The sequence below is a fragment of the Saccostrea echinata genome, unplaced genomic scaffold (genome assembly GCF_033153115.1).
Source record: "Saccostrea echinata isolate AGI-Se365-2 ecotype Australia unplaced genomic scaffold, CSIRO_AGI_Sech_v1 ptg000025l, whole genome shotgun sequence".
NCBI classification, from domain to species: Eukaryota; Metazoa; Mollusca; class Bivalvia; order Ostreida; family Ostreidae; genus Saccostrea; species Saccostrea echinata.
In genome coordinates this window covers 20,838,062-20,865,148 of record NW_026889774.1, presented here as the reverse complement: position 1 = coordinate 20,865,148, position 27,087 = coordinate 20,838,062, and the positions used below count along the sequence as shown (strand labels likewise).

The following is a 27,087-nucleotide window of genomic DNA, read 5'->3' as shown; positions in this document are numbered from 1 at the left end:
TCGTAAACGTAGTCAAAATGGCGGGAAAATTATAAACTCGTCTGCAAACAGCAAACACGTCTGCAACTGCTGTTACATTGTATGCATGTCGCAGACGAGAGGTGTTCCATTCAAACGTTTGTTTTTAAGGAACGGGGATATCTAGGTAACATTTTGGAGTCTTTAACATTAATATCATTCATCTGTTGTTGTTTTGTCAACCTGCTGATTGTATTGGCTAAAAAAATGATCAAACGGAAAAAATATCCATTCATTCGTTATAGGGCCTACAGCTGTTTAGACCTATCCACTTTGGATTTCTGGAGAATGGAAGAATGTTTCACTGATTCCCTTATTGAAGATGCCGTACAGTTTTTGGATGTTACTGGAAACATTCAGCGAATCAGAGACACAGCTCGTAAATTTCTGAGCATGTCAAAGGTAAGTTCACTAGATAAATGGAAACACAATCATTTTTAAAAAATTAATATTTCATTAAAAAAAAATTTTAAAGGCTAAATCCATGACTGTTGCTGGCATTTTATTTTTCCACTAGGCCTAGATCTATATTTACTTCATTGAAAAATGCATTTTTCTAAAATATTATTGCACTGTTATATGTTGCTCATTTTTTATATAAAACACCATATAACATAGAATTCTTTGCAGTTTCTTCACATAATTTCAAAATAATTTTATCTGTAGGCATTGCGGTGATATATCACGCATCAAATGCGAAATAAAAATTTTACGACCCTAACACTGTCTGATAATAGTAATTTGAGGGTAGAAATTTTTGTCTTGACATTTTAATAAATTATTTTCAAGGATTAATTTCATTTTTTGCAGGAATTGTTGGTCTACAAATTTGAAGTTGTTGTTGATGCCATAAAGTTGATGGACTTAAATGGTATGAATTTTAAAAGTACTTGTAGTTCGATCCATTTGGTAAATAATAAGAAGATGTGCTGACAAAGTAGTCATACTACCAGAGAAGATGTTTACATGCACCAAGTCTTTTGATAAATGCTATGTGCGATGTTCATAAATGTGGTCAACTGGTCATATTATCTTCAGAAATAATCCTTAGTTAAGAACTTAATACCTGTTATTTCAACAGCTTCCCTTGGAAATCTCCTTATCTTTCATCCCTCGAATGCAGATGCATTATTTAAAAAGGTAAATGTTATCTGATCATAATTTCTTTATCATGTTAGACAAAAAAAAATTGATTCTTCATAATCATACACAATTTAGAGAAATAAATTTATTTTGAGTAAATATTTAAAGTGAGGATTTTAATTAATATTTGTTCCATTTTAGGTGGTTTGTATAATCATTAAAGAGCTAGGCTTGTTATTACCATGCATCTCAGAAAACCAGATCACTGTGAGAACAAAGCTAACATCATTACCAAGATCCAGAGGTATACTGTTACATGTAATGAAAAATGTATTTATATTTATCTTCTCATACAAATATATATTTTAATTTGAGAAACTTTGAGCATAACTGTTAAAAATGGATAGTTTAATTTATCAGCAACAGAAGTCAAAACATACAATCAACTGAGCACTTGTGGAAAAGGATATGTCTGCTGCACTGGTGTTGTAGTTGGGAAAACCGAGACATCAAAATACACGTAAGAATTAGAATAATATGTACATCCTATACTAACATATTTTTCTTTCTTCTTTTTTAAAATTATGTACATAATTTATGCTCTTTGACATAAATTGATTCAGAAATTTTATTTTTCAGTCAAAGTACACAGTACATTTGCACAGATAAATCTTGTGAAGGAAGTGAGGAAAATCATTTCATTAGAATACATGTTCCTGGAGCTCTAGAAATTGAAACCATTAGGTGAGAGGTATTTTGTTTTTTAATTGATGGAAAAGAGGGTAAATTTTTTAATTTTTTTTAAGGTTATGTCATTTAATTAAACAATACATGTATATGGTTTGATCAAAATAATACAATTGTATGTGTGCAGTGCAGAAGGGGATGTACTGGTATATTAATTTGTGTGTGTGGGGGGGGGGGGGATGCAATTAAAACAATTAGTTATTGCATCAAAATACATGTACCTAGCACATGACACGTGTAATGCAATACAAACAAACTGCAAATTAATTTTTACTTTAAAAATAAACATTTACAGGAAAGATTTCAAATGCAGATTTTGTGGACAGATTTTAGAAGAAGTTGTCTCCTGTAGGCACCTATCGGGTGAGAAAAATCTCCTTTTTCATATTTTTTATTAAAGTATATTCCTAGCAACTTTTTAAGGAGTTGGCATTGCAGCACATTTTAGAAAACAAAGTTTAGTTTCAGTCTGGTGAAGCTTTTGTGATATATATGTCATTATGAAAGATGATGTTGCAATGGTGCTCATTTTTTTTAGTGATTGGGAATGTATGGTATAAGAAATTTTACAATTTTAATAGATAAAATGATGGCAGAAGTGATCCCAGAGAGCTACTTGAAATGCAACAATCTCTCAAGATTCAAGCAGCAAATAATAACATTGCTGTTAAGAGGTAAAAACTCTGAATATCAGTATTAGTTTAGCTTTGAAATATTAATAATCATAGTAACTGAAAATGTGTTTTCATTTTAATGAAAACACATTTTCAGTTACTAGTACTATAATTATTTAATTAATATTAATTACACAACTGTGTTATTTTTATGTTTGATGAATATATCCTTTTATGAAAACAACAAAATGAAAACAGACTTTAAAATAAAATTTATACAGTATTTGATTAAGATTTAAAAATGTCTTTACCACTGTTTATGCTTGGAACATCTATATAACAAGTACGAAAGGAACTCATCTAATCTATAGCTCAGTAAACTTTTTGTTCATTTTATCAAAGTTTGTCCATTATCTGTTAGCAGATATAACTTTTATTTAGCAAAACTTTGCAGCTATTGTGTCAAGTAAAACATGGTGGACACATAGGGATAGCTTTTGTCATCTTCCTTTTGGAAGGATTCACAATTCACTGAAATTAACTGCAGCAACCCTGTTTCTTTGGACACTAGTTTTCAAATTCAAGTCTGCCATAAAAAAATGATTTTAAGGGGGAATTTAAGTTTTTAGCTTTGTTAATCAAGGAATATGCCAGTACATATCATAATTACATGCACAGGATGGAGTTAGCTGCAGGGTGGAACAATGGAATTTTAATTAATTATATGTATTCCATAGTATACAAGCAAAAAAATCCATATAAAATCTTCTTAAGAACTTTGTAAATTTTCAAATTTGTGAAAATTTTATTTTATAAGAAATATATCATGACGGAATGGAATGCAGATTACAATGGTAATATAGTGGTAATTGTGTTGATAATGCAAGGATGAGCTTTAGCACTGTGGTTCAGGTGAGTGTTGTGGCCCATGAACCCCCTTGTCTAATTATTACTTTAGATGAACTCACAGTGGCTCTGAAAATAGGACAAAAGTACACATTCATTGGAATAGTCAGAAAGGATTCCTCTTCTGATAGAATCATCACAGCCATAGAGGTAAGATATCCGAACTTATAACAGATCACCAATTTTTAGTATACTGGTCGAAGACTCAAAAGTGTTTTATTTTGATGAATTCTTAGACTTAATCAACAAGTGATATTTTGGATTCAAATGGGCTGAAACAGCCTTTATACCTCAATCACATTTAAACTGATGGTCGGATGACTAGGATATCTTTTGGTTGGCTGAAAAATACACTATCGCATTCTTGTTATGCATTATTATATTATTTTTCAGGTGAACAATGCGTTGGAAGTAAGTATTGGAAAATTGGATGCCTCATTTATGACATTTGTATTCTACATTCCTCTACATATAAATTAAAATGTTGAATGCCTCAGTGCCTCAGATATGACATAGTACATAATATTCCTTTAAATTAGTTTTTTATTTTTCTATTTTTTTTTTTAAATACATCTTTAAAATTTACAGGATTATGTTTCAGAATGTACAAGTATACCAAAAAGTATTGAGGTATATTGTAAATGTATGTATTTAAAAATTTAAAGAAATATGTTAAAGATATCTTAATCGTACTTCAAGCATTTTATCCAAATGTTCCGTTCTAGCTTCTTTAATTAATGATTGAAATTGATTGAACTTTTATTTATCATTAACCATGTTTTTTTTATTTTAGATAAGAGGAAGTACAATTTGCCCAAAATGTTGGCTTACGTCTTTGGAGGTACATTTACATACTACGTTTAGAGAAATAAATAGATGGGAAAAAGTTCCTGTGTTTCAGCTTAACTTTCACGGATTTGGTATACTAGTACATTTCCGATATGTATTTCATGATAGAAAATACGGTATTATAATAAAGAGCAATTGAACAGTGTGTTTTTCATTAAAAATACCTTCATAAGTTAGCAAACTACTAGAGCCAATATACAATAAACCAGAGAGCTGAAACTAAAATGCGGAGTAATATGACATAGAACAAGCTCTCCAGCAAATCACTTTCGTCTGATGCTCTTTTTCTGTGAAAATAACAATTATGGGAGATTCTTATCATTACCCCCCCCCCCCCGTTAACGTTTAACATAAAAATGTTAAGTAATGGGGTAAAGTTATCCAGAACTTACCCAAACTAAGTAATATAAGAAACAAAATACTAGTAAACCCCAGTACAGAAACTGGACTATGGAGTAACACCCCTCTTGGTCCCTTATACTATCATAATAAAGATTAGTATGAGAGACAATATTATTATCTGTACAGAAACTACACAATGGAGTAACATTCTTCTAGAAGGCTATGAACTTAAACAACGAAGAAATTCCTCTAAAAGGTTATGAACAGTTTTCTTGAGACAAAACCTTTACTCTGGAGTTAATTTCCTCCAGAAGACTATGTAAGAACTGAGCAACATTCCTCTAAATTACTCCGTAGATCAGTTTCTGTACGTGGATTATTTCATGTCATTAATACTATTTTTTAATTGGCGTTAATATTCCGGATCCAAGAAGAATAACCTTCAAAAGGAATGTGTCTACTGTATGTATGTATGTACACACTACATTGTTTTGTTTTTGCTTCTTGAGAAGTTCATAACTTTCTAGAGGAATTTAACTTCATGTTTTTATGTGACTAGCATAACTGCATGTTTATAATCTTCTAAAGGAATGTTATTCCGTTTTTTCATTAGCCTTTGATAGGAATGTTACACAGTAAAACTTGATAAAGTCTTCTTGAAGAATACATCTCCGTTGTTAATTTTTCGTCTCACCAGTTCTGTTCATAGCCTTCTAGAGGAATGACGCTCCAGTTTATAACTGCCATATCCTACTCTGTCGTTTAATTTTTGTCTTTAAAGAACTGTTTATAGATTGTAGAGGAATGCAGGCCCGTAGGAAGCAATTTCAGTTTCGGGGGGGGGGGGGGAGGGGGGGCACAGTCATACATATTCAGTTGGGGGCACTATCAACTACCAAAAATTCCTTGACAAGCAAAAAAAAAAGGTCATCAGACGTTTTTATTGAGGGGGCACAAGCTAAAAGTAGCTAAATTTTCTATAGTCATCTATATATCGGCAAAATTATTGGGGGGGGGGCACGCCCCCCCCCCCGGTTCCTACGGCCATGGAATGTTAATCCAGAGTAACATGGATAATGATAAAATAATTGATTTTTAATAATTTCCGCCGTTATGATTATTTTTCCACAGAAAAATAAGCATCACCGGAAGGTGGTTGCTGGAGAGTTACCTTAGTTTAGTTTTCATTGTCTCGAACCTGGAGTAAAATTACTTCGAGATACGGTTTTTGTTTTCTGGCTTATTGTGTGTTATCTCGTTTACTTTGTTAACTTATGAATAAATATTTGAATAAAAAAGATATAACTGAGTTGTTTTGTTTTGTTTGTTTGTTGTTGTTGTTTTTAATTTTATTATTATTATTATTATTATTTTTTAAATTTTTATAAGGATACATGTATGTATAATAGAGTCTGTGAGGAAATATTTATCTTTTAAAACTTAAACCTGTAAACGTTAATACCTAAGGAGATGGGCGAACATAGCGTATAGAAAGCCTATAGCTTCAGATATATAAAAATCATGTTCAGTTTGTGAATTTAGTATTTAGAGTAAAGTTCTCATTATTGAAATTTATGAAATTGTGATAACACTTTTCTGAGGAAAATTTTCTCGGCAAAATTTATTCTTTTATTGAAAAATTAATTTGGTATTCGTGGGTTCGAACCCTAGCAATAAAAATCCTTAGTATTATTTTCTTTCGAGACTAGCACGCTAACCACTAGACTACACAAGTCCTGTTTGAATAGTGGCATTTAAATCATGTTTGTGATATGACCCTTGACTTAATGGACTTCAAGTATTTCTCGAAAAGATGCGAATGTTATGTCATAAAAGTATATTTTTGAGGTATAGTGGGTCATTGCTCCATATTTTTGGTAACCAAAAAATGTATATTTTTATGCAAACTTTGAGGATTAACTTTCAAAAAGGTGGAGCGAAGACCCACTCATATCGAAAAATAGTATTATAGTATGAGAAAATGACTTTTTGCTCGCTTTAGTGTGTGTCTGATATTTCACAGGCAAATAATTTCAATCTTTGAGGGATTTTTGCAAATTATAGAGATTTTACATAAAGTATAATTTAATGTTAGACGAAATATCAAGGAAAATTTTGATATAATTGAAATTTAATTTTTCATCTTCATGTTTGTCACACTATAGGCTTATCGCTCGTCATGTTCACCCATCTCCTTTTTGCTGTCCCTTATATATATCCTAATATAAATTGAATGTAGAAAGTGTTAGCTTAGTTGATATATAAAGTATAAACATATTGGACTAGACCATACAAAGCTTGATTCGATGTATAATAGAGTTGTATTTGCTATTTTCAGTATATATTTGACGTAATGCTAATAAAATGAGTTGAAAAGATAAAAAACAAACATGAACTATTGAATAAAATGTTTGAACTAAATCCTTTGATTATTATTCAGTTTTAATTATAAGAGTTACCTCCTGTTGAAAAATCTGGGGAAAAAAAATAAATTTCTCTAAAACTTATCATGGTAATGCATCAAGCTTCTGTGTATAACTAGTTTATAAAAGAAATTTTTTGCTAGTGTGTCTTTTACTTTGATCCCTGAAATATCGGCACAATTTCCTTGATTTAGTTCTGTTAAGAATTTATTTTGGGTTAATTATGCATCAAATACCTTGAACTATATACATGCATTTCGGTATTCCTTTATGGAATTGAACTCGTGTATAATCTATGTTTGAAACGAATGTCTAATCAAACATGTACTTATGTTGCATATTTCTAGATCAAATCTGTCCTCCGGGAACATATATGAAGCTCAAGTTGTCATGTTTGCTAAGTCTAGCATCAGCATCACAGACACAGGTACTGATTTTGAACTGAATTATATTAATTTTATTAATGTTTGTCTTTAAAGGGTACAACATGGGTTTTATCACTTTTATGTAACCTCTAGTCAGTGGATAATTTCTTTAGTTACATGTATATTTTTAAGAACTAGTATCATACTAGTATCAGGCATTCCCATAGGATCTTGTGACGTTGACACATAAAACTCATAAGGACTGAGATCTTGCATACAATAGTATTGTTTAGACTTATCTTCTTCTATGCTTACTAACACCTAGCTGACAAAGTGTGTGCACGATGCCCTCTTGTTGCAGTGTTCTTGTATTATTTTGGTCTCCTAATGTTTAAAGCAGCTTTTGTCTGTATTACATAACAATAACACTAGATCATTGAGAAAGAAATCCCTTTTAGAGTCATAACTCTAGTTGAGAAGCATAAGAGATCATATCGGAAAAGAATGTTAAAACATGAATAGATGTGCTTGTTAGCCTCACGAAAATCAGTTTATATTAGGCATTTTTATAGAGAAACTTGAGAAGCTTACAAGACGTGCATATATAGATCATTTTGATACAAACTGACATTCAGAGCCTTTTGACGTAATCGCTCACCTCAATAACCTTGAGATGTCTGAGCTAATGCCTAAATTCGTAACATCTACAGGTATCCCAAGATAGAGTTTAAGAGCTTATCCAGTTCTAAGCTATTATCAACTTCGCCAGCCAAGGGTGACGATTCGCTACTCTGCGACGAAAAGAGTAGCTAGAGGAGCAGATCGTCATACTTGGCTAGCGAAGTTGATTTTTTTTAAAGTATTGGATGCTCCATTGTACCCATATTTTACAAATGTGTAGCCATGCAGGTCAACGTTTTAAAGCAGAGGCATTTCCAGTTATTTGTTAGCCTAACACGAACACAAGGATAAAATGCTGCATTTGGGGATGTTTCTACTTTAGTATTGTTTCTATGTGTTTTTTTTAAGATGTGTAACTAAAACACATCGAATATTTATTTTGTTTGATACTTCACCTTGCTTTTATAGATTGTATATGTTGAATGTTGATTGTGCATGTTTTTTGGACTTTGAAGCTATTACATTCATTAAATAATTGAAAGACTTGTTAATTTGTACATCATTATTGTTGAAGAACTTGAGTATTTCAGTATGCAAGAGACAAATTACTAGTAAATTTCTAATGCTATATACTATAATATACAATGAAAAACTACCTTTTTGAGATTTGACACCATATACCGGGTACATGTTTGAGGGTTGTCCCAGAAAAACGAGACATTTTTAATATTTTTTGTTTCATTAATATAAATCAGGTAAAAATTGCCATGCATTATCATTATCACTTTTAATGTTACATAGAAATTTTAACAAAATAACATAACAAAATAACTCTTAGTTTAAGGAATCTTACATGATACATGTAGCTGTAGGCGCGACACGACGACGTTAAAATGTAGATCGTCGCGTTTGTGAATTTGTAAAGAAGTGGGTCTTTATTTCTAGAGTTTGAAAAATTTGATTGACTAAAAAAATTGATACTACATTTGATTTTCAATTAATCAAAATTTTCATCTTGGACATACTAGAGACATACACATGTAGAGAGATCGCGAAATTAAAGTCTTGAATAGGAAACTTCCCAAACCCGATCATAAACTTCTCCAGAAGTTACACGGCGGCCTCCATATACGACGACAAGCTCCGGACTTTTGACATATTTTTGGTCTTGCAAGCGTCTTTACCTTCGGATAACGTCATGTATTTGCCAATTATGATGTTAAATAAATGAATTTTCAGATATTCGTATTCCAGATCGATGTAATTTTTTTGTCACGTTGGATTTTGGTACACTCGATTAATACCGATGATACTATTTTTCAAAATGAAAAAAAATGCGGTGCACGGACCATTGATATAAAACACTATTTAAATGCCGTTTAAATATACATTTGCCATTAGAACCTGTTAAAAATGTATCATTTCACAAGAACGAAATTATCAGATCCCAGCAATGTGCATTGCTGGGATCTGATATTGGTCGAGTAGCTTATGAAATATTTCAAAAAACGGCGGTTTTATAGGACAACCATTTGTTACACAGGTCCAGCATGTACATGTGCTAGCCATTGGTAGAGACACAGAAATTCTGCACAGATTGCTCCAGTATTCTGTGCAATTTACTAACAGGAGTTTAGTATTTTCCTCTGGAAACCATCTTGTATCCAAGGTTATACCAGATAGATACAACAGTTCCAGTTATTTAATTGAAGGTACATGTATACTTTAACTTTTTAAAAGAATATTTGTACATGGTTGAATTTGAAGCATTGATTAATAAAGATTTTGATTGTAGGAGGTACACTGTTGTTAGCAAGTGATGGTATTTGCTATCTAGGGGATGTCAGCAAATTCAAAAAGCAAACCTTTGAGAAACTTCAATCTGGTGAAACTTTATATACATGTTTCTGACTTTCTTGTATATACTTTGTACTAGTAGTCTTGAAAGAATGCTAATGATACTAAATTATTAAAATTATTATTAAATATAATGTGGTTTTTTCATCTAAAATTTCTGGAAGTTTAAATGATTTTCAGCATTATCGAGTGGAAAAGTGCTGATTGATATAGACAGTAAATTTACAAAAGGGCTGGCTGTATCCATTGAGCAACCATTAAAGTGTAGTGTGTGGGCTTATACTGACAAGTTACACCAGAGTAGACTGAAAGAAGAATTCTTCGGAGATGGAGAAACGAGCTCTGTTCTGAGAGCCTTGTCAGAGTAAGATGCTAGAGATTAAAAAACATTATTTGCAGGTATTACCTTTTGCAAGAGTAATTTATTTTACGATTTGGAGTTTTAATGTTTGAGTATTATCCATTGGATAAGACATATTAACCACAATTTCGTGACACAATGATATATTCTGGTACAACACTGCTAAATGGCCATAAATGCCAAATAAAGATCTAATTTTGGAAAATTACACGGGTAAAATATTCTTGAAGGGACATAAAGCAAGCAATATGGTTTCTGTAGACTTTGTGGGGTTCAAAATGCTGACGATTAATATGGTTTCAAAAAGTAAAAATTAACCATGCAGGGATTCTAATTAACCAAATAATTTTTCAGAGGTTTTAGCATTGTTCAGATTATAGATGGGGATGAGCTCTCACACAGTGAAGAAGTGGATTTCCACACCTCTTACCAAACCCTGAAAATGTCAATGGAAGAAGCAGAGAACAGTTTCCATTTTCCTGTGTCCTTCAATGATATCGAGAAAGTAAATTCATTATTTTTTCTTTCTTTTACTCGAGTATTCATGGTCAAATTAATCATATTTCTATCCTCTGTACTTCGGTTTTTAATTAACATTTTTGGTCATACATGTAACTTTTCAACTCTACGTTGACGTTGATTCTGACCACACATTGGCTTGAGGTCTTAGCTTTTTTAAGGTTAATCATGTTTAGAGGTTGAAGGTCAAGCAGGGATTTGGGACTTTATGTTAAACAAGTATATCACATTTTAGATACAATTAAATGATTTTGTAGAACATTCTATTAAGAATGTGAGAATTCTGTGAAGTCTACATAATCATTTATTTGACATGCATCTATATTCGAATACATGCAAAACTAATTAATAAATGATTCCAGTATTTAAAGCACTCCCAAAATCTTCAAGTGAAAATGAGCTCAGAAGCTGAAAAACTCCTTCATCGATATTACCTTGCAACAAGGAAAGCCAGAAACTTGTCTAATGGCAGCATTATAACATCTAGTGCTTTATCTGCACTGTAAGTACCTGTACATTTTGAAAACACATTAAAAGAAAGTGACTATAATGTAGGGGAAAAGTCAATCCATCTTGTGATATAAAACTTTTACAGGATTTCACACACTGCACAATAGTCATGTACTTTGTGGTAGATTTATTAAACTTCATATGTAAACATTTGTAGAATATCTATGGCAGAAGGTCATGCAAGACTTTGTCTTAAAAGCTATGTAGAAGAAGAAGATGCACTTGAAGTAATTCTGTTGTATGAGGAATCTTTGACTGCCATGTTTGGTACATGTAGTAACTACATTACTATTACTATATTGTAAAAAGTAAAGAGTGTTTATTGTGTTGATGTTGATTTATTAAAATTGATAGAGTTGATATATTTGTTGCTAACTAGGTCCCTCAGTATTAAGTGTTCCTCCTCTGCCACATATCCCAGGAGACCTCATTGATGACTACCTAGATAATCAGGTATTTTATTCCAGCATTGTCTTAAATGGTCCATTTAACTTTTGGTAAGACACTAAAGCCATTTGCAGAAAATTGTTTTCTTTATTCCAGAAAAACAGATCTGTCTTACAGAGATTCAAAGCTAGATTGCAACAATTTGGTGACTTGCACCCAGGACATGAAGAATGATGATATTTGTATTAATGTGGAGTGGATTTGGTAAAGTTTTAGATCCTTACTTATTGATTTCACTTTTCTTGGATAGTGGAATATGTACTACTGTAAAAGTACTTCTATTAGGCCAAAAAAAAATAATCAATAGTTTCTCAGGCACCGCCGCATCAGGTCAAAAACGGCCGCATTGATCAATTTTATTGACATTTTGAAAAGGGAAATAACTCAATTTTCTATTTCTACAAGTTCAAAAAGAAAATTGAGTTATTTCCCTTTTCATAACAATAATAGATAGACGTTTTTATTAGATAAACAATATTCTTCTAGTCTATACAGTCCTTTATTAACTAACTTTTAAAGAAATGTTTAGAATAACATTATTTAAAGTTGAATACATTATAATTAGTATATTAAGAGAACAAAAAAGTGAGAATCAGTTTATATCATCATTTTGTTGAACGATGGACATGAAAGAAAGATACCTGCTAAAAAAAAAAAACCAAAAAAAACCTGCCTGCTGCATTGAATTTTGAAATTTTTGGCCCGAGAAACTATTAATCAATTTTTTATGGCCTTAGTGGAAGTCAATTTTTTAAAGAACTTTTTTGCACTGCTTCTTGTCTGTTAACTCATGTACATGCTAATACATGATTAAAACTAAAACATAACATGACTTAAGATTCGCATGCACTAATTCATGATTAAGCTAATCAGTTGATGAGGAATGTTGTGATAAATTTTGAGTGTGGTAATTTTTAACATTTTTTTTTCTTTACCAATCAAGTATCTGCATGCAATATGATTCTTCTTTGATGGTTGATAATAATGGTGGGTATCTGTGTGAAGATTTATACTTTTATTTGTCGAAAAATGTGACTAAGGTGAGTTGTTTGGCTCATTGGTCTTTTGTATGGGTTGAATGATATTTTGAATGCTCCATGAAAGTTTTCTACACTGCAAAAAAATTAGAACAAAGTTTCTTTTAAGTATTTATTTTATTAAAAGTGTTTTATATAAAAAGTTATGATATAGAGAGATAAGTTTTACAATATATAATATTCAAAACAATTTTAAAAAGGTATATATAAAAATATATATATATCATAGCTACATATAATTCAACTGGTTAAGACAACTTACTTTTAAGACTTGAGCAACCTCAGTTAAGTTACAACTACAATGTTATAGATATTTAAAACCTGAATATTAAACACTGAGAAATCAGTGGAATTTTTATGATATACCTTTTAATATAAAAAATATCATCATCTCGAATTTATAAAAAATAAAAGCATTTAGACAAAGTAGTATTCCAGGAGATACGTGTCATTACCCATCTTCTACAGATTTTCTATAGACGTCTGTTCCAGAAGCAAAACTGTTTATTTATAAACACCTTTGCTGAATTGCTCAGTTGTAAGGTGTTGGAACACTGCAATTGCTGTAGTACTAAATATTTAGAGGATGAAAAATGGTGAAAAGAGACTCAGCATTTCTGTATTGATATGTATAATTTGCAGATATGAGCAGTAACATCTATTCATATATAAATATATACCCTTCTTGTCATCAACATATATTGCACACTCGGAAGAATTATTTACATAGAACAATCACATTAGAAATCTTTTTCCTGGATTGGTGAAGTTCATGTTTTGAAGATCATTTTTGTCATGCTATACTAAACATTCTTCTGTTCAAAAATATTTGGAGGATTTTATCAAAGTTGCAATAATGCAAATGTCAATAGGATTTCCATGTTTTGCATGGTTTTAAAAAATCCATCACAGTTATTTTAATGCCTTAGAACTAATTATGATTATAGAATGCAAAAAAATGTTTTACTTGTAATAAGATGGTTTGTGAAGTTTTTGAGTCACTTGACTTTGTGTCACCTCATTCTAGAACAAAGCTAGAACCCTGAAATGAGCTTATTTTATAGATATAATATCACAACACTTAAAGGATATAATATAATACAAATGGTGGGGGAAAACAAAAGCAATATAAAGAGGAAAAAAGTAAAGTATCTAAAATATTGAGATAATCACTAAATGATATTTTCTTGTCTTTTTTTCACAGTCTTTGATCATAACCATTTTTTTCACTCTCAACAACGTAAGGTTTGCCTTTCTCAGAGACATATCCCATGTTAGTTGCCCCTTGAGGCCCTGGTCCATCCTTGCCAAATTCTGCAGCATGTCGTGGAGAGTATCTGCCAACTCTGTCTTCATCCAAAGCAGGTCCCCAGTCTTCCTGAGGTTTTAAAGCATTTAGAATCTAAAGAAACACCAAAATACATATTAAATCTCAAAACAAGAAAGCACAAGTGTGATCTATGGAAGAATATTCCTAAAGATGCAGGACTGGAACAGGAACAATAGTCAAATGAAACAATTATCATTTCAATGAAGACTGAATTTTTTAAACTTACTCCACCATATCGGATACTCTGGACAATCATTCCTCCCAATATCAGTGCCAATGGTGATACTACCATAAGCCAACCAAGACCCTCAGCAAATGATGGGAAAATGTATTTGCCTTCGTATTTGGAGTAGTATGCAGGAGCATATGTAATTCCAGACATAATCACAATAAACTGCAACATGAATTGATAAGTTGTTCACATCAAAGCTTATAAATTGTACTGAATATGGGGGAACAATGTGCAGAATTAAAATATGTGGAAAATGAGGAGATATCATTGCTACTTACGATAATTGCGACAGGTGTGATGAAGCACCAAGTCACAAACCAGTATACCCAGAAAACTTTGGGGAATCCACCCAACATCATTTCTATATCTTTCCTGAAGTTGTTTACACCTGTGAATGAATGGGAAGAAATATCCCATGATAATTAAGCAATCCATTTAAAAAAAATCATTAGAATTAAGTTATATGATGTGCCAGTTTAAAAAAAAATCATGTTAAAAAATTGATAAACATATACAAATACATGTCTGAAACCATGAGTTTACCAAATTATATTGTGTAGCTTCATTACTTACCATATACATAGCATATGGCTACCAATTCACACAAGCTGACTATCATCAGGTTGTAGCTTCCCGAGTACCAATCCATTAACGTCAATACATAAATTCCTCCCTAACAAGACAAAAATACCATATTCTCATGCTTTAAAGCTTCCTTCGTAAAATTTCAAAATAAGTTATGCAGGTTGATAATAAAGTCCCATTTTATAGTAGATATCTTGAGGAGAAGAGATCTGCTGTACCTTACAGACTTGGGGAATTCCCAATACAAATCCAATCATACATGCTGCAAAAGTAAAGAGAGTCTTATGTCTCCTGAGGACCCGAGGAAAGACATCTGCAAACCCACTAATGACTGTCTCCATCATTGCAAACTGTCAAACCAATATGCATTGATTATTTAAAAGAAACAACATTGTATAAATTTTACTTAGATAAAAAGTATTTGAACTTAATTTCTTAGTAAAAATGTTCTCACAGTGCCAGGGCACTGCTTTAATTAGTCTTTACCTGACTGTCAAGTCCAAGGGTGAAAATCATGAAAAAGAAGAGGAATGCAACAATTGGTGGCCATGGGTCTGCTAATTTGGCAATTCCCTCAGGATAAGCAACAAAGGCAAGACCAGGTCCTAGAAAAAAAAACCAAACATACAGTTAATTTTTATCACATTGAGGAAAATCATTTGTATAAGTGTATATGTCTCCCTTATTATTTTTGAAGATATTTTTTTTTATGTTTATTTACCTGAATCTGCTACATCTTCAACTTTCCTGTTTGTGATGTAAGCCATGTGGCCCAGCAATGAGAATATGGCAAAGCCAGCAAATACACTGGTACAGCAATTGATTAAGGACACAATCAGGGAATCTCTAAAATAAATTAGTTTTAGCATTAAAAATGCTAGCTATTTGCAACATTAAATAAGAAATGAAATTTCCTCTGAATTGGTTGTTAATATTTACCTTAAAGTATTATTTTTGAATTTGTTGTAACTGGCCATAGTCAGCAAGCCTCCAAAGGCTACACCCAAAGAATAGAAAATCTGAGTTGCTGCATCTCCCCATACCTATTTGAATATTCAAGCAGGATTTTTTAGATGAAAATAATTTTGCTAGCTGAAATCTATTGACACTCTTTAAATAATGTTTAACTGACTACCTTTGGCTTGCTAATTTCCTCCCATTTTGGAATGATATAGAAGAGTATGCCGTCATAATAACCATCCAAAGTCACACCTCTGATCAGGAGAATAATTAATACAACATATGGGAAAGTGGCAGTAAAGTATACAACCTGTACAGCAGAAAAAAAAACACGAGTATAAGAAATGATATTTCATGTTCATGAGATGATGCTCTATATGCTTAAGAATATCAATTATGAATAGGGATGGCAATCGGATAAATTTTTGTAAATGGTTAGTCGTAAATTCCGACCGAGTAACCGATTAATTGGACAGACAAGTTAAATTCATGGAAAGCAATTTGTAAGAAAAAATCTGAGCTATGATAGTCATAATTCTTTACTTTTCAATCGAAGTAGAAAGAGATATTTAGCATGATAATCGGAATCAAATTACATTTTCAACGGCATTCTTACATCTTACTGTTTTCTCTTCGTGGTTATGTTTATGCATCTTTTTTAAAAATTATTTTTTATCAACCACTGATCATGAGTGGTGATTTCGCAACTTGTTTCAAAAATCACTCTTACGGCACATACATACGTTCAAGGAATATGAAGATACTTTCGTGCAAAATTGAACGTAGAGTGAAGTTTGCGCCATTATTATCTTGCCGCTTCGGAGGGATATTTGGATGTTTAAAAAAAAAAGAAAAGGGAAGAAGTGTAGCTATTGTTTGGATTCGGGTTTTGTACTCATGGAAGTAAAATTTCATTGCCCCGCTCTCTATAAAAAGATGGCCAAGGGTGGTGACATTTTGCTGAAGGTATTGCAAAGTTTCGCAATGATTTATACAACTAGAACTAATACTTTGTAAAACATTGCTGAGTAGACAATCAGTTGCTGTTTTTAAAGCATGAATTGGAACAAAACCAGAATTTTATTAATACGGGGTGGGGGAGGGGGTACTTAAACTTTTATTAGTATGCACGCAGGGTTACAAGCACTATATCACAGGAACTTTTTTTTGATGGCGGCGGATTCTTGTGCATTATTTAATATGTCTAATTCATTGTTATAGATATAAACACGATACCTAAGAGTTTTATAGGAGAAAAAATATTCAAAAAATTCTGCTACAAAAATATCGACAACCCGGTTACGATTAGTCGGTTTACCGTTGTCATCCCTAACTATGTGATCATTTATACGTAATTTGTACAGAAGCTTAAGATTTGCTTCAGTTATACATACGAAGCATCCTGGGGTAGTGTAGATTCTAAATTGTTCAAAACATGACCCCCAGGGGTATGGTGGAGCCACAAAAGGGAAGAAAAGTATTACATTGAAAAATAATGAAAAAAAATCTGTAAAAATCTCCTCCTCCAGAAAAGCTGAAACTTATGTGGAAGCATCCTGGGATAGTGTAGATCCTAAATTGTTAAAATCATGACCCCTGGGGTTGGGTGGGGCCACAGTAAGTATTACAAGGGGAGGGGAAATCTGGTGAAGAACAGCAGGACCAAAGCTACTCAGGAGAGCGCTGTGGCCCAGGGGCCTCTATTTTAATGTTTTTCCTATAGCTTAATTTAAACTATGTTATGTTTCACCATTGTAAATAAATTGCAATCCCAAAAGTGCTGTGTGTATTTTGCTGAGAGAAAGAACTTCAGTGAATATTTATAAGGAAGGATTTTCATTTTAGTTTGTTTGAATTTCTTTTAATCACTTTGAATTGTTAGGTGGCTATTATCTTTGCATCACTCGATCATGTTAGACATTTCACTGGAAGATTCTAGTATCCTCTGGTCATTTGTACATGTAAACTACGGTATTGTAAATATTTTTTTAGAGATTGTATTCTTATTTGTTGTATTTGTTTATTTTATACTTTCTTTTTCGTAAAGATAGTACAGATGATTCTAAATAATAATCAGCCTGCATTATAATGAAACAAAATCTATCTATTTCATATGTTTATATAATATAGTGAACTTACTTTGCCAGATGATTTTACTCCTTTCATTAGGCAGAAGAAAATGAAAACCCATGCAAACAGTAAACAGATAAGATTTCTAATGCTGACATCTCCAATGTCATCCAAACCTTCAGGTGCATCTTGCAGCTGAAGCACTTGTCTTCTGTAATTCACATAGAAGAGAAAATGCATTATGTTTCGTATTTTTATCAATTTTTTTATAATCATCTATCAAAAATTACTAGTATAAGCTCCAAGTTAGATTTATTGTTTTACCATTATATTTTTAGTCTTCTATGGAGTTCGATTTTATTTTGCTGTAAAAAATTCGCGTGGTTTAGATGTAGCTTAATAATGCATGAAAGAAAATTAGTTTTATGCCGATCACTTACGTCCAGAACTCCTCACTAGCTGTTCTAAATTTTCTTTTACATGCTTCTGTGAAGTTGGATTGTAGGATTGTGGAGTTGAATCCTGAGTAATTCGCAAAGTTTGTACCATAGAAACTATTTACGTCTCCCACAGTATTGTTCAGACAGTCGTGAAAATTTAGTGCTGTCAGAAAGAAAACGATAGTCTAAATTATTCGAAGACCAAGGGTTTCTTTTTAGCTTTTCTGATAACATTTTCTCTGTCGTCCGTCTGTTCACATTTTCGACTTCTCCAGAACCACTAAGCCAATTTCAACCAAACTTGCCACAAAGCATCCTTGAATAAAGGGGATTTAATTTTGTTCACATGAAGGCCCACGCTCTCTTTTAAGGGGAGATAATTAAGAATTAGTGAAGATTTGGTAGCATCTTTAAAAAATCTTCTCAAGAACTACTGGGCCAAAAAAGTTGAAACTTAGGTTAAACCTTAATTAGATAGTGTAGATTCAAGTTTGTTCAAATCATGACCCCCGGGGGTTGGGTGGTGTCACACTGGGGGATCAAATTTTTACATAGGAATATATGGGAAGAAAATCTACTACTCAAGAACAGCAATGCCATGATTAGTCATATTCATGTGGAAGCATCCTCTGGTAGTGTAGATTCAAATTTGTTCAAATCATGACCCCTGGAGGTAGGGTGGGGCCACAATGGGGGATCAAAGTTTTACATAGGAATATATATGAAAAAAATCTTTAAAAATCTTCTCAAGAACAGCAAATGCATGATTAGTCATATTGATATGGAAATTTTCTCAGTGTAGATTCAAATTTGTTCAGATCATGACCCCCAGGGGTTGGGTGGGGCCACAATGGGGGATTTTACATAGAAATATTTTGGAAAAAATCTTTAAAAATTTTCTTAAGAACAGCAAATGCATGATCAGTTATATTGATGTGGAAGCATCCTCAGGGTGTGTTCAAATCAGATTCAAGTTTGTTCAAATCAAGACCCCGGGGGGTAGGTTGTGACTACAATGGGTAATCAAAGTTTTACCCAGAGATATATAATAGAAAAAAATTTGATAAAGAACAGCAGGGCCATATTGACTCAGATGAGCGTTGCAGCCCATGGGACTCTTGTTTAAAGCAATGCTTACATTAGTCTTATGTTAGAAAGTGTCCTGTGTGTAAGTGGGTAGGTGGTTCAAATGTGTCTATGTTAACTTTTCATGTTTCTTATTTCATTAATTTCCTTACTTAGAAGGCTTGCTGTTTTGTTGCCTTCGTCCATCTCGGATAATTTTGGATATGGCTTAAGTCTGCAATCGTCTGTATTCCATGTGTTGTTGCAGGATTGCCATGGTAACACTGTGTCTATGCTGACAAAGGACACAAACATATAGTAGATTGCGTACATGATGATGACGTTGTAGTAAATGCTGACCATAGCACTAATCAGACACATGGCCCAGCCAATACCTGGAATCCAAGGGGAAACAGAGATATAGAATAGTTTTACACTCAAGTATAATGAAGAATTTCAAAGCAACCTATGAATTTGTTTTTTTAATCAGAAAAGTCTTACAACTTTCACAGTGTTTATTTACCCATGAAAAATGGACTGACTTTCCATACTGTGACGGGACCTTCAGAGGCGAATTGGCCGAAAGAAAGTTCCAAAAAGAACAGTGGAATTCCAGCGATGACCAACATGATTGCATAAGGAATCAAAAAGGCGCCTGCAAATTTATATTCAACCATACTAGTCTTCAGCAAAGAAAAAGTTAATGCTTAACCTAAGTATATTTTTTTATCATGTTACATTTTTTAGCATTGTCAGAAGATAAATTGGTATACGTATTACCTCCTCCATTTCTGTAGCAAAGGTATGGGAATCTCCAAACGTTTCCCAAACCCACGGCATAACCAATACAGGACAAAATAAAGTCCAGTTGTCCTGTCCAGTTGCCACGCTCTATTTCCTCCTGCCCCTAAAATTAGAGGATTAAAAATATATATCTGCAAGAGGACAAATGTGAATGAGGATATTGCTTTTGTGTGGTGTGTCAGTTCTTGTTACCTCCAAACGATTTCTACTGTTATTTTGAGAGAAAAAATGTTTCATATCAAAGATGTTTTTGTGACTCCTTATTTTTTCATATACAGTATATTAGGGTAACAAAGGGTCTGCCGTGGACAGTAATTCTCAAGGGACAATGTAACCAATTAAATAGATTTTCAAAAAACTTTACCTAATTTCACACCATTCCTGGTTGATTGTAACCAAATAAAAGATGTTTTGAGTAAATAATTTTCGTAGATTCACTTACTCGGCATTTCATGCTGCAGGGGACAATATATTTAATATACAGGTCCGATAAAATTACTCGTTCCAAATTGAAAATTGATCTTTTTTTTCTTTCCAAAATTAAGGCTTTAAAAATCCAAAATGACAAGCAGATTCAATTTTTCAGTGTGTTGTTATCAGAAATCTGAATTTTCATATTATAATATTTCATTTTTTTACAATTTTAAATCCTTATTATACATGTGATTGAAAGGGTATAGGAGCCTATATCAAAAGGGGTCAATTATATACCTGTGCTGATATTTTCCATTTATGGAGAAAATACAGATATGTTCTCGGATAAAAGAACTTGACAGACTTCTGAATGCCTTTTGACTTTGAGTCTGTCATTCCCTGGCTATATAAACCTGCCAAGGGTACGGATGAATAAATACAATGTAGGTAAAAGCGTGTGCTTTTTATTGTATAAAACACATTCAATTTTAAATCTTGGTTTTCTTATGCATTGCTTATCATAACGGCTTTAACATATCAACATAACTTTTCATTAAAAATGTTTAAAATATTTTTGGGGGGAGAAACGAAGAAAATATATGATTATTAAATATATATACATGTCAGTGATACGATTCTGTAAGCACCAGCCACGCATCTCATTTCAATACTGGTATTTAAAATTTGTAATACGACCCTTAGGCAACTTGACATCACAAGGATCTTGAAGCAGATTTACACTTAAGTCAAATTTTTGATCACATGTAAAATGTTTATGAACTTATCTTGAGAAAGAATGAGAACAAGGAAACGATGTCTATTTCTTCATGAAGAAGTTGGAATGAGATACTGATTAGTTTGAATACCACTTAAAGAGGGAACGGGGTTAAAAAGTCCCTTCATCTGATCGTTTCCTTTTATTCGCTCTTAGCATAACGCAGGATTATACTTTTTCAGTCCCCGTTTTTAAATCCGAATAGTATACAATTACAAATTTGTTATTGCATACCATGGTCTATTTCTGTCCCTAATATCGTGTATTTAAAACGGCTTCTGAGATGCATATATGGAATCCTTGCATTGTCGAAGTAAAATATCAAGGCAGTGCACTGCAAACTGTATGGCCAAGCAACCTTTTGGGAAATGAATGTGATATCATAATGGTCCATAACTTTTTCCCTACATTTCGATATAGGTAAAAAGAACTTGGAAAGGAGTGCATTTGACCTCAACCAAAGTTTTGGCGGGTCTAAAAAACTGCATAAACCTTGGCAGTCATTGGAAAAATAGCCAATTAACATACATGTAGCCACAAATAGCGAGGCAAAACAATGCTCTGAACAAAAATTCATTCCGAGTTTGAATTTAAAACTGGTTTCGAGCCACAAAGAAGAAGCTTGGTCGTCCAGCACCTCTCGACTTTTCATTGAAATGTCATGCATGAACATTCGAGGTCATTTGAATAAACCATGCTTGTATAGTGCATTTATCTCAAGTTGCGTGATATTTTTGAGAAAGTTCAATTTGACCGGTACGAACTATATTTCTGAATTACTTTCTCAAACAATTACGAAGCCTATGACTATATAAAACTACTGAAACTTATTGAAATGTCCATCCAAATCATTTTTTGATTATATTTCTTAGGAGTTTCATATACTGCCGATATATATGGAGTAATTCCAAATTTTTGCTCAAAATTCATGTTTTGAAATCTTATTCGCAGTACAATATGTAACTATATAATTATTGATAATTTTGGTGTTTGTTATTCAAAACCGATCAAAGGTTGTTTTTAGCTCACCTGAGCTGAAGGCTCAAGTGAGCTCTTCTGGTCGAAATTTGTCCGTTGTCTGTCGTTGTAATTTTTTCACATTTTCATCTTCTTTTCCAGAACCACCATGCCAATTTCAAACTTGGCACAAAGTATCCCTGGGTAAAGGGGATTCAAGTTGTTCAAATGAAGGGCCACGCCCTATTCCAAGGGGAAATAAATAGGAAATAGTGAAAATTAAGTGGGCTATTTTAAAAATCTTCTTCTCATGAACCACAGGGCCAGAAAAAATTGAAACTTATGTGAAAGCTTTCTCAAATCATGACCCCCGGGGATAGGGTGGAGCCTTTCTAGATCAAAGTTTTACAAAGGAATACTTAAAAAAACTCTTTAAGATTCTTCTTCCAAAGAACAGCAAAGCCATGATTAGTCATATTTATAAAGAAGCATCCTCAGGTAGTGTAGATTCAATTTTGTCAAAACCATGACCCCAGTGGGTAGGGTAGGGCCACTATAGACAATCAAAGTTTTTAATAGGAATACATAGAACATTTTTAAAAATTCTTTTTCGCAAGAAGAACAAGGTCATAATTACTCAAATTTATGTTGAAGCTTCCTCAGGTAATGTAGATTCAGATTAGTCAAATCATGAACCCTAGCGGTAGGAACATTTTGGGCAATCAAAGTTTTAAACTGGAATACATAGAAAAAATCTTTAAAATTATTCTTCTCAAGAACAGTTAGGTCATGAGTAGTCATATTTAGATGGAAGCATCCTCAAGGAGTGCAGATTCAAGCTTTTCCAGATCATGACCCCGGGGTAGGGTGGGGCCACTATGGGCGATCAAAGTTTTTCATAGTAATACATAGGAAAAATCTTTAAAATTATTCTTCTCAAGAACAGCGAACCAGTCGTTAGTTAAAGTTATACTGAAGCATCTTCAGGTAATGTAGATTGTAATTTCTTCAAATCATGACCCTCAGGGATAGGATTGATCTATAATGGCCAATTTAAGTTTTACATAAGAATATATAGGAAAATTTTTTTAAAGTCTTCTTCTCTAGAACAGCAAAGCTATGATTAATCATATATTTAAAAAAGCATCTTCTGATTCAAGTTTGTTCAAATCATGACACATGGGAGTAGGGAGAGGCTGTGGGTAGGACGGGGTAACAGTATCTTGATTTTACATAGGAATATACGAAAAAATCCACTGATAAAGAACAGGGTCATATTACTCAGGTGAGCGTTGTGGACCATGGATCTCTTGTTTACATTTTTATGTATTTTCTGATCTAGGGACTATTAGGAAAACATTGCGTTTGACAATTGGTTGCATATTCCATTTCAGACAGTTTTTTCCCCTTTTTGTTAATGTGTATATACCGTGGTTATTATGTTACAGATATTTTCCCCATTGATTGTTGACGGCCAACTAAGTGTCGAGTACTTGCTTTGTTGATCTTCACCTTTTATATCAAGATCTAAACTTCGTTGGGATTTGAAAGGAACGGGAACATTTTCATTATACACATGTACAAAACCGGTACTAGAGTTTATCGGATCATTGAACACAATCCTCTGAGAAATAATACTTGCACATATACACCTTCTTTGTACGTCTGAAAGGTTCTTATCCGCTCCAGTTAAGCTAGCACCATTTCATTTACCTCGGGAATTTGAAGATGATTTAAATAAATATGAACCTAGGATTACTCTTTTGTAAACCAAAAATTGTTGTTATATTAACTGCTTGAGAAATATATAAAATTGGAATAAAATGAATATTCATGTTTCTATATATGAAGGATTGTTGTTCTGTATAAGATGCGTATAAAATCTAACTTTTGTCCTGTGACTATATTTACATTCCATACTTATAAGAATAAAACAAATTCTCATTGCACATTTCATCAACAAGGCACAGCACTTGAAGGAACGCTACCTGCATTATAAAGTCGTTAAGTGCGTAGATAAATGAATTTCTTGTGGAAATTTTTCTGTGGTTGATATAAGTCCTGTTGGTTTATAAGTTAACCTAATTCTAGAATACCAAGAGAGATGTATAATTTATTTTCTTATTATTATTATTATTTTTATTATTTGATTTCTTTAATACTATAATATGGTGTGTTTCTGAAAAAAAAATCTTTAAAGGAATTTTTACATGTTTTTCTCTCATTTCAAGTTCAAGTTGAAAAATAAACATTATGTTTGCTTCGTCAAGTAATTAGAACTTTCTTTTCCCCCCGAAGAAATATGGAGCAACTACCGATGGTGTTTTTGTTGTAAAGTATTGTCAATGGCTACTTTCGTTCGGTGGTCAAATGATTCATCGTGTCCCGGTGACAATCTAAGTCCATCCAAATGCGTGGACATGTTGATGAATTACATTTATTTTCATCTGTTTTCTAGTTTGACTTATGCCCTAGGATGTAAACCGGCTGTGACTTTATAGATCACTATAACGTTTATTCCTCATGGTCAAATGCTAATGCAACCATATGCTGGTGAGATGTTTACATCGTTCGATTGCATTGTTTACGAAAAAAAAAAACCTTTGATATATTTCAACAGTTACTTATTTTTTCATATGATAAGAGTGGATTGGGGATGTCTTTTTTTTTTTATCTCTTTTTAAAGTAAACGATAATATGAAAAAAAAATTCTTTCCGATGATCCCATCTAAAATTGTCTACAAGATACAAATGGAAGGAAAAATCAGATGCTATTTTATAACCTGCTACTCTTCAATCATCCCTCGTCCAACTCGATCCGAAATTACTATATAACTTTGATATTAATATATAAATATGTACTCAATCAACCGTAAATAACAACACAGACACGCAATGTGGCTACTCTATTTCGTCCATTTTACTCTTCATATCACTGTATTTTCTTTAATAGATTTGCACTTGTGCCATTTTATTAACTGTAAGATTGATATATGTTCTAACATGTTGCATACTAGAATATTTCTCACATCAATGAACAGGACATTTTCGCCAACATACAACGGTAGCTTTTTCTTACTGATTGGTATTTGTTTATGCTGTTTATATTCACTAGGTAAATATTTGCTTTTTGTTTGTATGGATTTAAAACTAGTATAAAAATATCCCCAGTGTCAAAATTATTTTTCTTCTTCTGAAATATTTTCTTGCGCCTATTAAAACCTGTATATTGTGAATATAAAGAAACCCAAAATAACCGAAAACATATATCTTTTCAAAGTTGAAGAGTTCGTGTGTTGGTGTTTTTCAATAAATCTTATTACGTTATTATAAGCTATGTGCTTTTGATGAAATTAAAAACACTCCAATATGTTAATTGTATATGCATAAAATTCATGCACGTAATATGTGGTTGGAAGTCTGTATATCTCCTAGAGAAACAAGCTGAGAAATAGTTTTTAAAAAAATGAAGTTAAAAAAAATTACTTACCATAATTGTGCGGTAGTATTGTTACCTAGGGAACAGCAAATTCTACATATGTTTATAACATATATTATCCACAAGATATCTAATATGTCTGGTTAAGCGACCGACCTCCTGTAACCAAAAAAGTAAGAAATTTACATAGAGTCACGTGATTATATGACGCCTAACCACGGAAAGTAGAAAACTATTTAAAAGACATAAAACCCTCCTGTAAAAAAAATTACCTATTGGATACACAAATTGTGTGGTAATTTTCCATCAAGCAGAACTGACACATAGGTGCACAGTGAAAAGAATGGGGAGATACTAAAAAAATTAATGTTGAGTCTATATGTAGATTTAATTTTCTCGTAGAAATTTTTATTTCAAATCGATGTTGTTGACGGAATGCATTAACGGTGACCAGTATTGTTAGTGCTTTGTGCGACCTCGGTCAGCCAGATTTGTTATTCATCTAAAACTGACCAACCAAGGAACATAAAAATCGAAGTGGATTTTTAAACGAAAACAAACTCAGTGTCGTTAATAACACGCAAAGAAAGCCTACACAAAGAAAGGGCTTGGAAGAAATAGTTTAAATACGATTTGAGGGAAAGCCTCTTGTGGTATTGAATCCCTTTCACCATATTCAAATGGTAATTTTAAGTAAACATGCACAACCATCCGTAACCACCCTTAAGTAGATGATTAATATATTCATATTCAATGGTTAAAAATTCATGACTGTACATAGACCTGTCAGACGGTCAACATAATTTACGTAATTCTTTGATGTATACATAAAATATAATTCCCAAGATTGGCATAGATTATTGAGAAAAGTGCACAGGGACACTAAATCTTTTGCATACACCTAAAACTGTCAAAGATGTGGAGTTCAAGGCAATATATGCATATCGTATGCAATAGTTAGTTAGATAATGGTATTATTTTGATAATAAATTTGGGGGAGGGGTTCATTCTCAAGGAAATTAAAAAAAAATATTCATGAAAATTGGGAACTACTGGAAAAAAAATTTTCAACCAAATTTTCAGTTTTTATCATGAATCATTACTTGGAGTGTTTACATGTTTGCATGCTGAATTTAGACTTACTGGAAATCAATGTTAAAAACTCAATACGAGAAGAAAAGATATATTGGTACAAAATTATGTTTCCAGTTTCGGCTGACTACATTAAACATCTTTTTTATTCATTTAAGTTAACGACAGGTTTAGGAACTAACAGTTTTTACATATAATATATGTTTTACATATAGTTTTAACAAT

The 27,087-nt window shown here is 32.5% G+C and overlaps 2 protein-coding genes across 3 annotated transcripts; one reads left to right on the top strand and one right to left on the bottom strand.

Annotated features, from left to right (window-relative positions):
• The first annotated feature begins 57 nt into the window (after nucleotides 1-57).
• On the top strand, nucleotides 58-15,277 carry LOC133192136 (minichromosome maintenance domain-containing protein 2-like). 2 transcript variants are annotated; one of them, XM_061328016.1, is made up of 23 exons: nucleotides 58-145; nucleotides 264-420; nucleotides 829-889; nucleotides 1,100-1,158; nucleotides 1,303-1,405; nucleotides 1,522-1,621; nucleotides 1,741-1,845; nucleotides 2,144-2,211; nucleotides 2,430-2,522; nucleotides 3,421-3,518; nucleotides 3,762-3,779; nucleotides 3,957-4,011; nucleotides 4,162-4,209; nucleotides 7,330-7,409; nucleotides 9,512-9,680; nucleotides 9,764-9,853; nucleotides 10,006-10,189; nucleotides 10,541-10,691; nucleotides 11,068-11,207; nucleotides 11,373-11,482; nucleotides 11,595-11,668; nucleotides 11,759-11,866; nucleotides 15,036-15,277. In XM_061328016.1, the coding sequence occupies exons 2-22, from the start codon at nucleotides 307-309 to the stop codon at nucleotides 11,834-11,836; spliced, it is 1,998 nt and encodes a 665-aa protein (XP_061184000.1). In that variant the 5' UTR covers nucleotides 58-145; nucleotides 264-306; the 3' UTR covers nucleotides 11,837-11,866; nucleotides 15,036-15,277. The 2 variants fall into 2 exon arrangements, with proteins under 2 accessions (XP_061184000.1, XP_061183999.1); XM_061328015.1 differs by having other exon boundaries at nucleotides 15,033-15,277.
• LOC133192137 (sodium- and chloride-dependent glycine transporter 1-like) lies at nucleotides 12,798-25,923 on the bottom strand. Its single transcript, XM_061328017.1, has 15 exons — nucleotides 25,822-25,923; nucleotides 20,162-20,288; nucleotides 19,905-20,036; nucleotides 19,555-19,776; nucleotides 18,317-18,479; nucleotides 17,946-18,087; nucleotides 15,982-16,116; nucleotides 15,786-15,889; nucleotides 15,568-15,692; nucleotides 15,333-15,451; nucleotides 15,065-15,196; nucleotides 14,835-14,934; nucleotides 14,540-14,649; nucleotides 14,256-14,423; nucleotides 12,798-14,101 (listed from the first exon to the last, which is right to left on the bottom strand). Exons 1-15 carry the CDS (start codon nucleotides 25,822-25,824, stop codon nucleotides 13,898-13,900), a joined length of 1,986 nt encoding a protein of 661 aa, XP_061184001.1. The 5' UTR covers nucleotides 25,825-25,923; the 3' UTR covers nucleotides 12,798-13,897.
• Nucleotides 25,924-27,087: the final 1,164 nt, after the last annotated feature.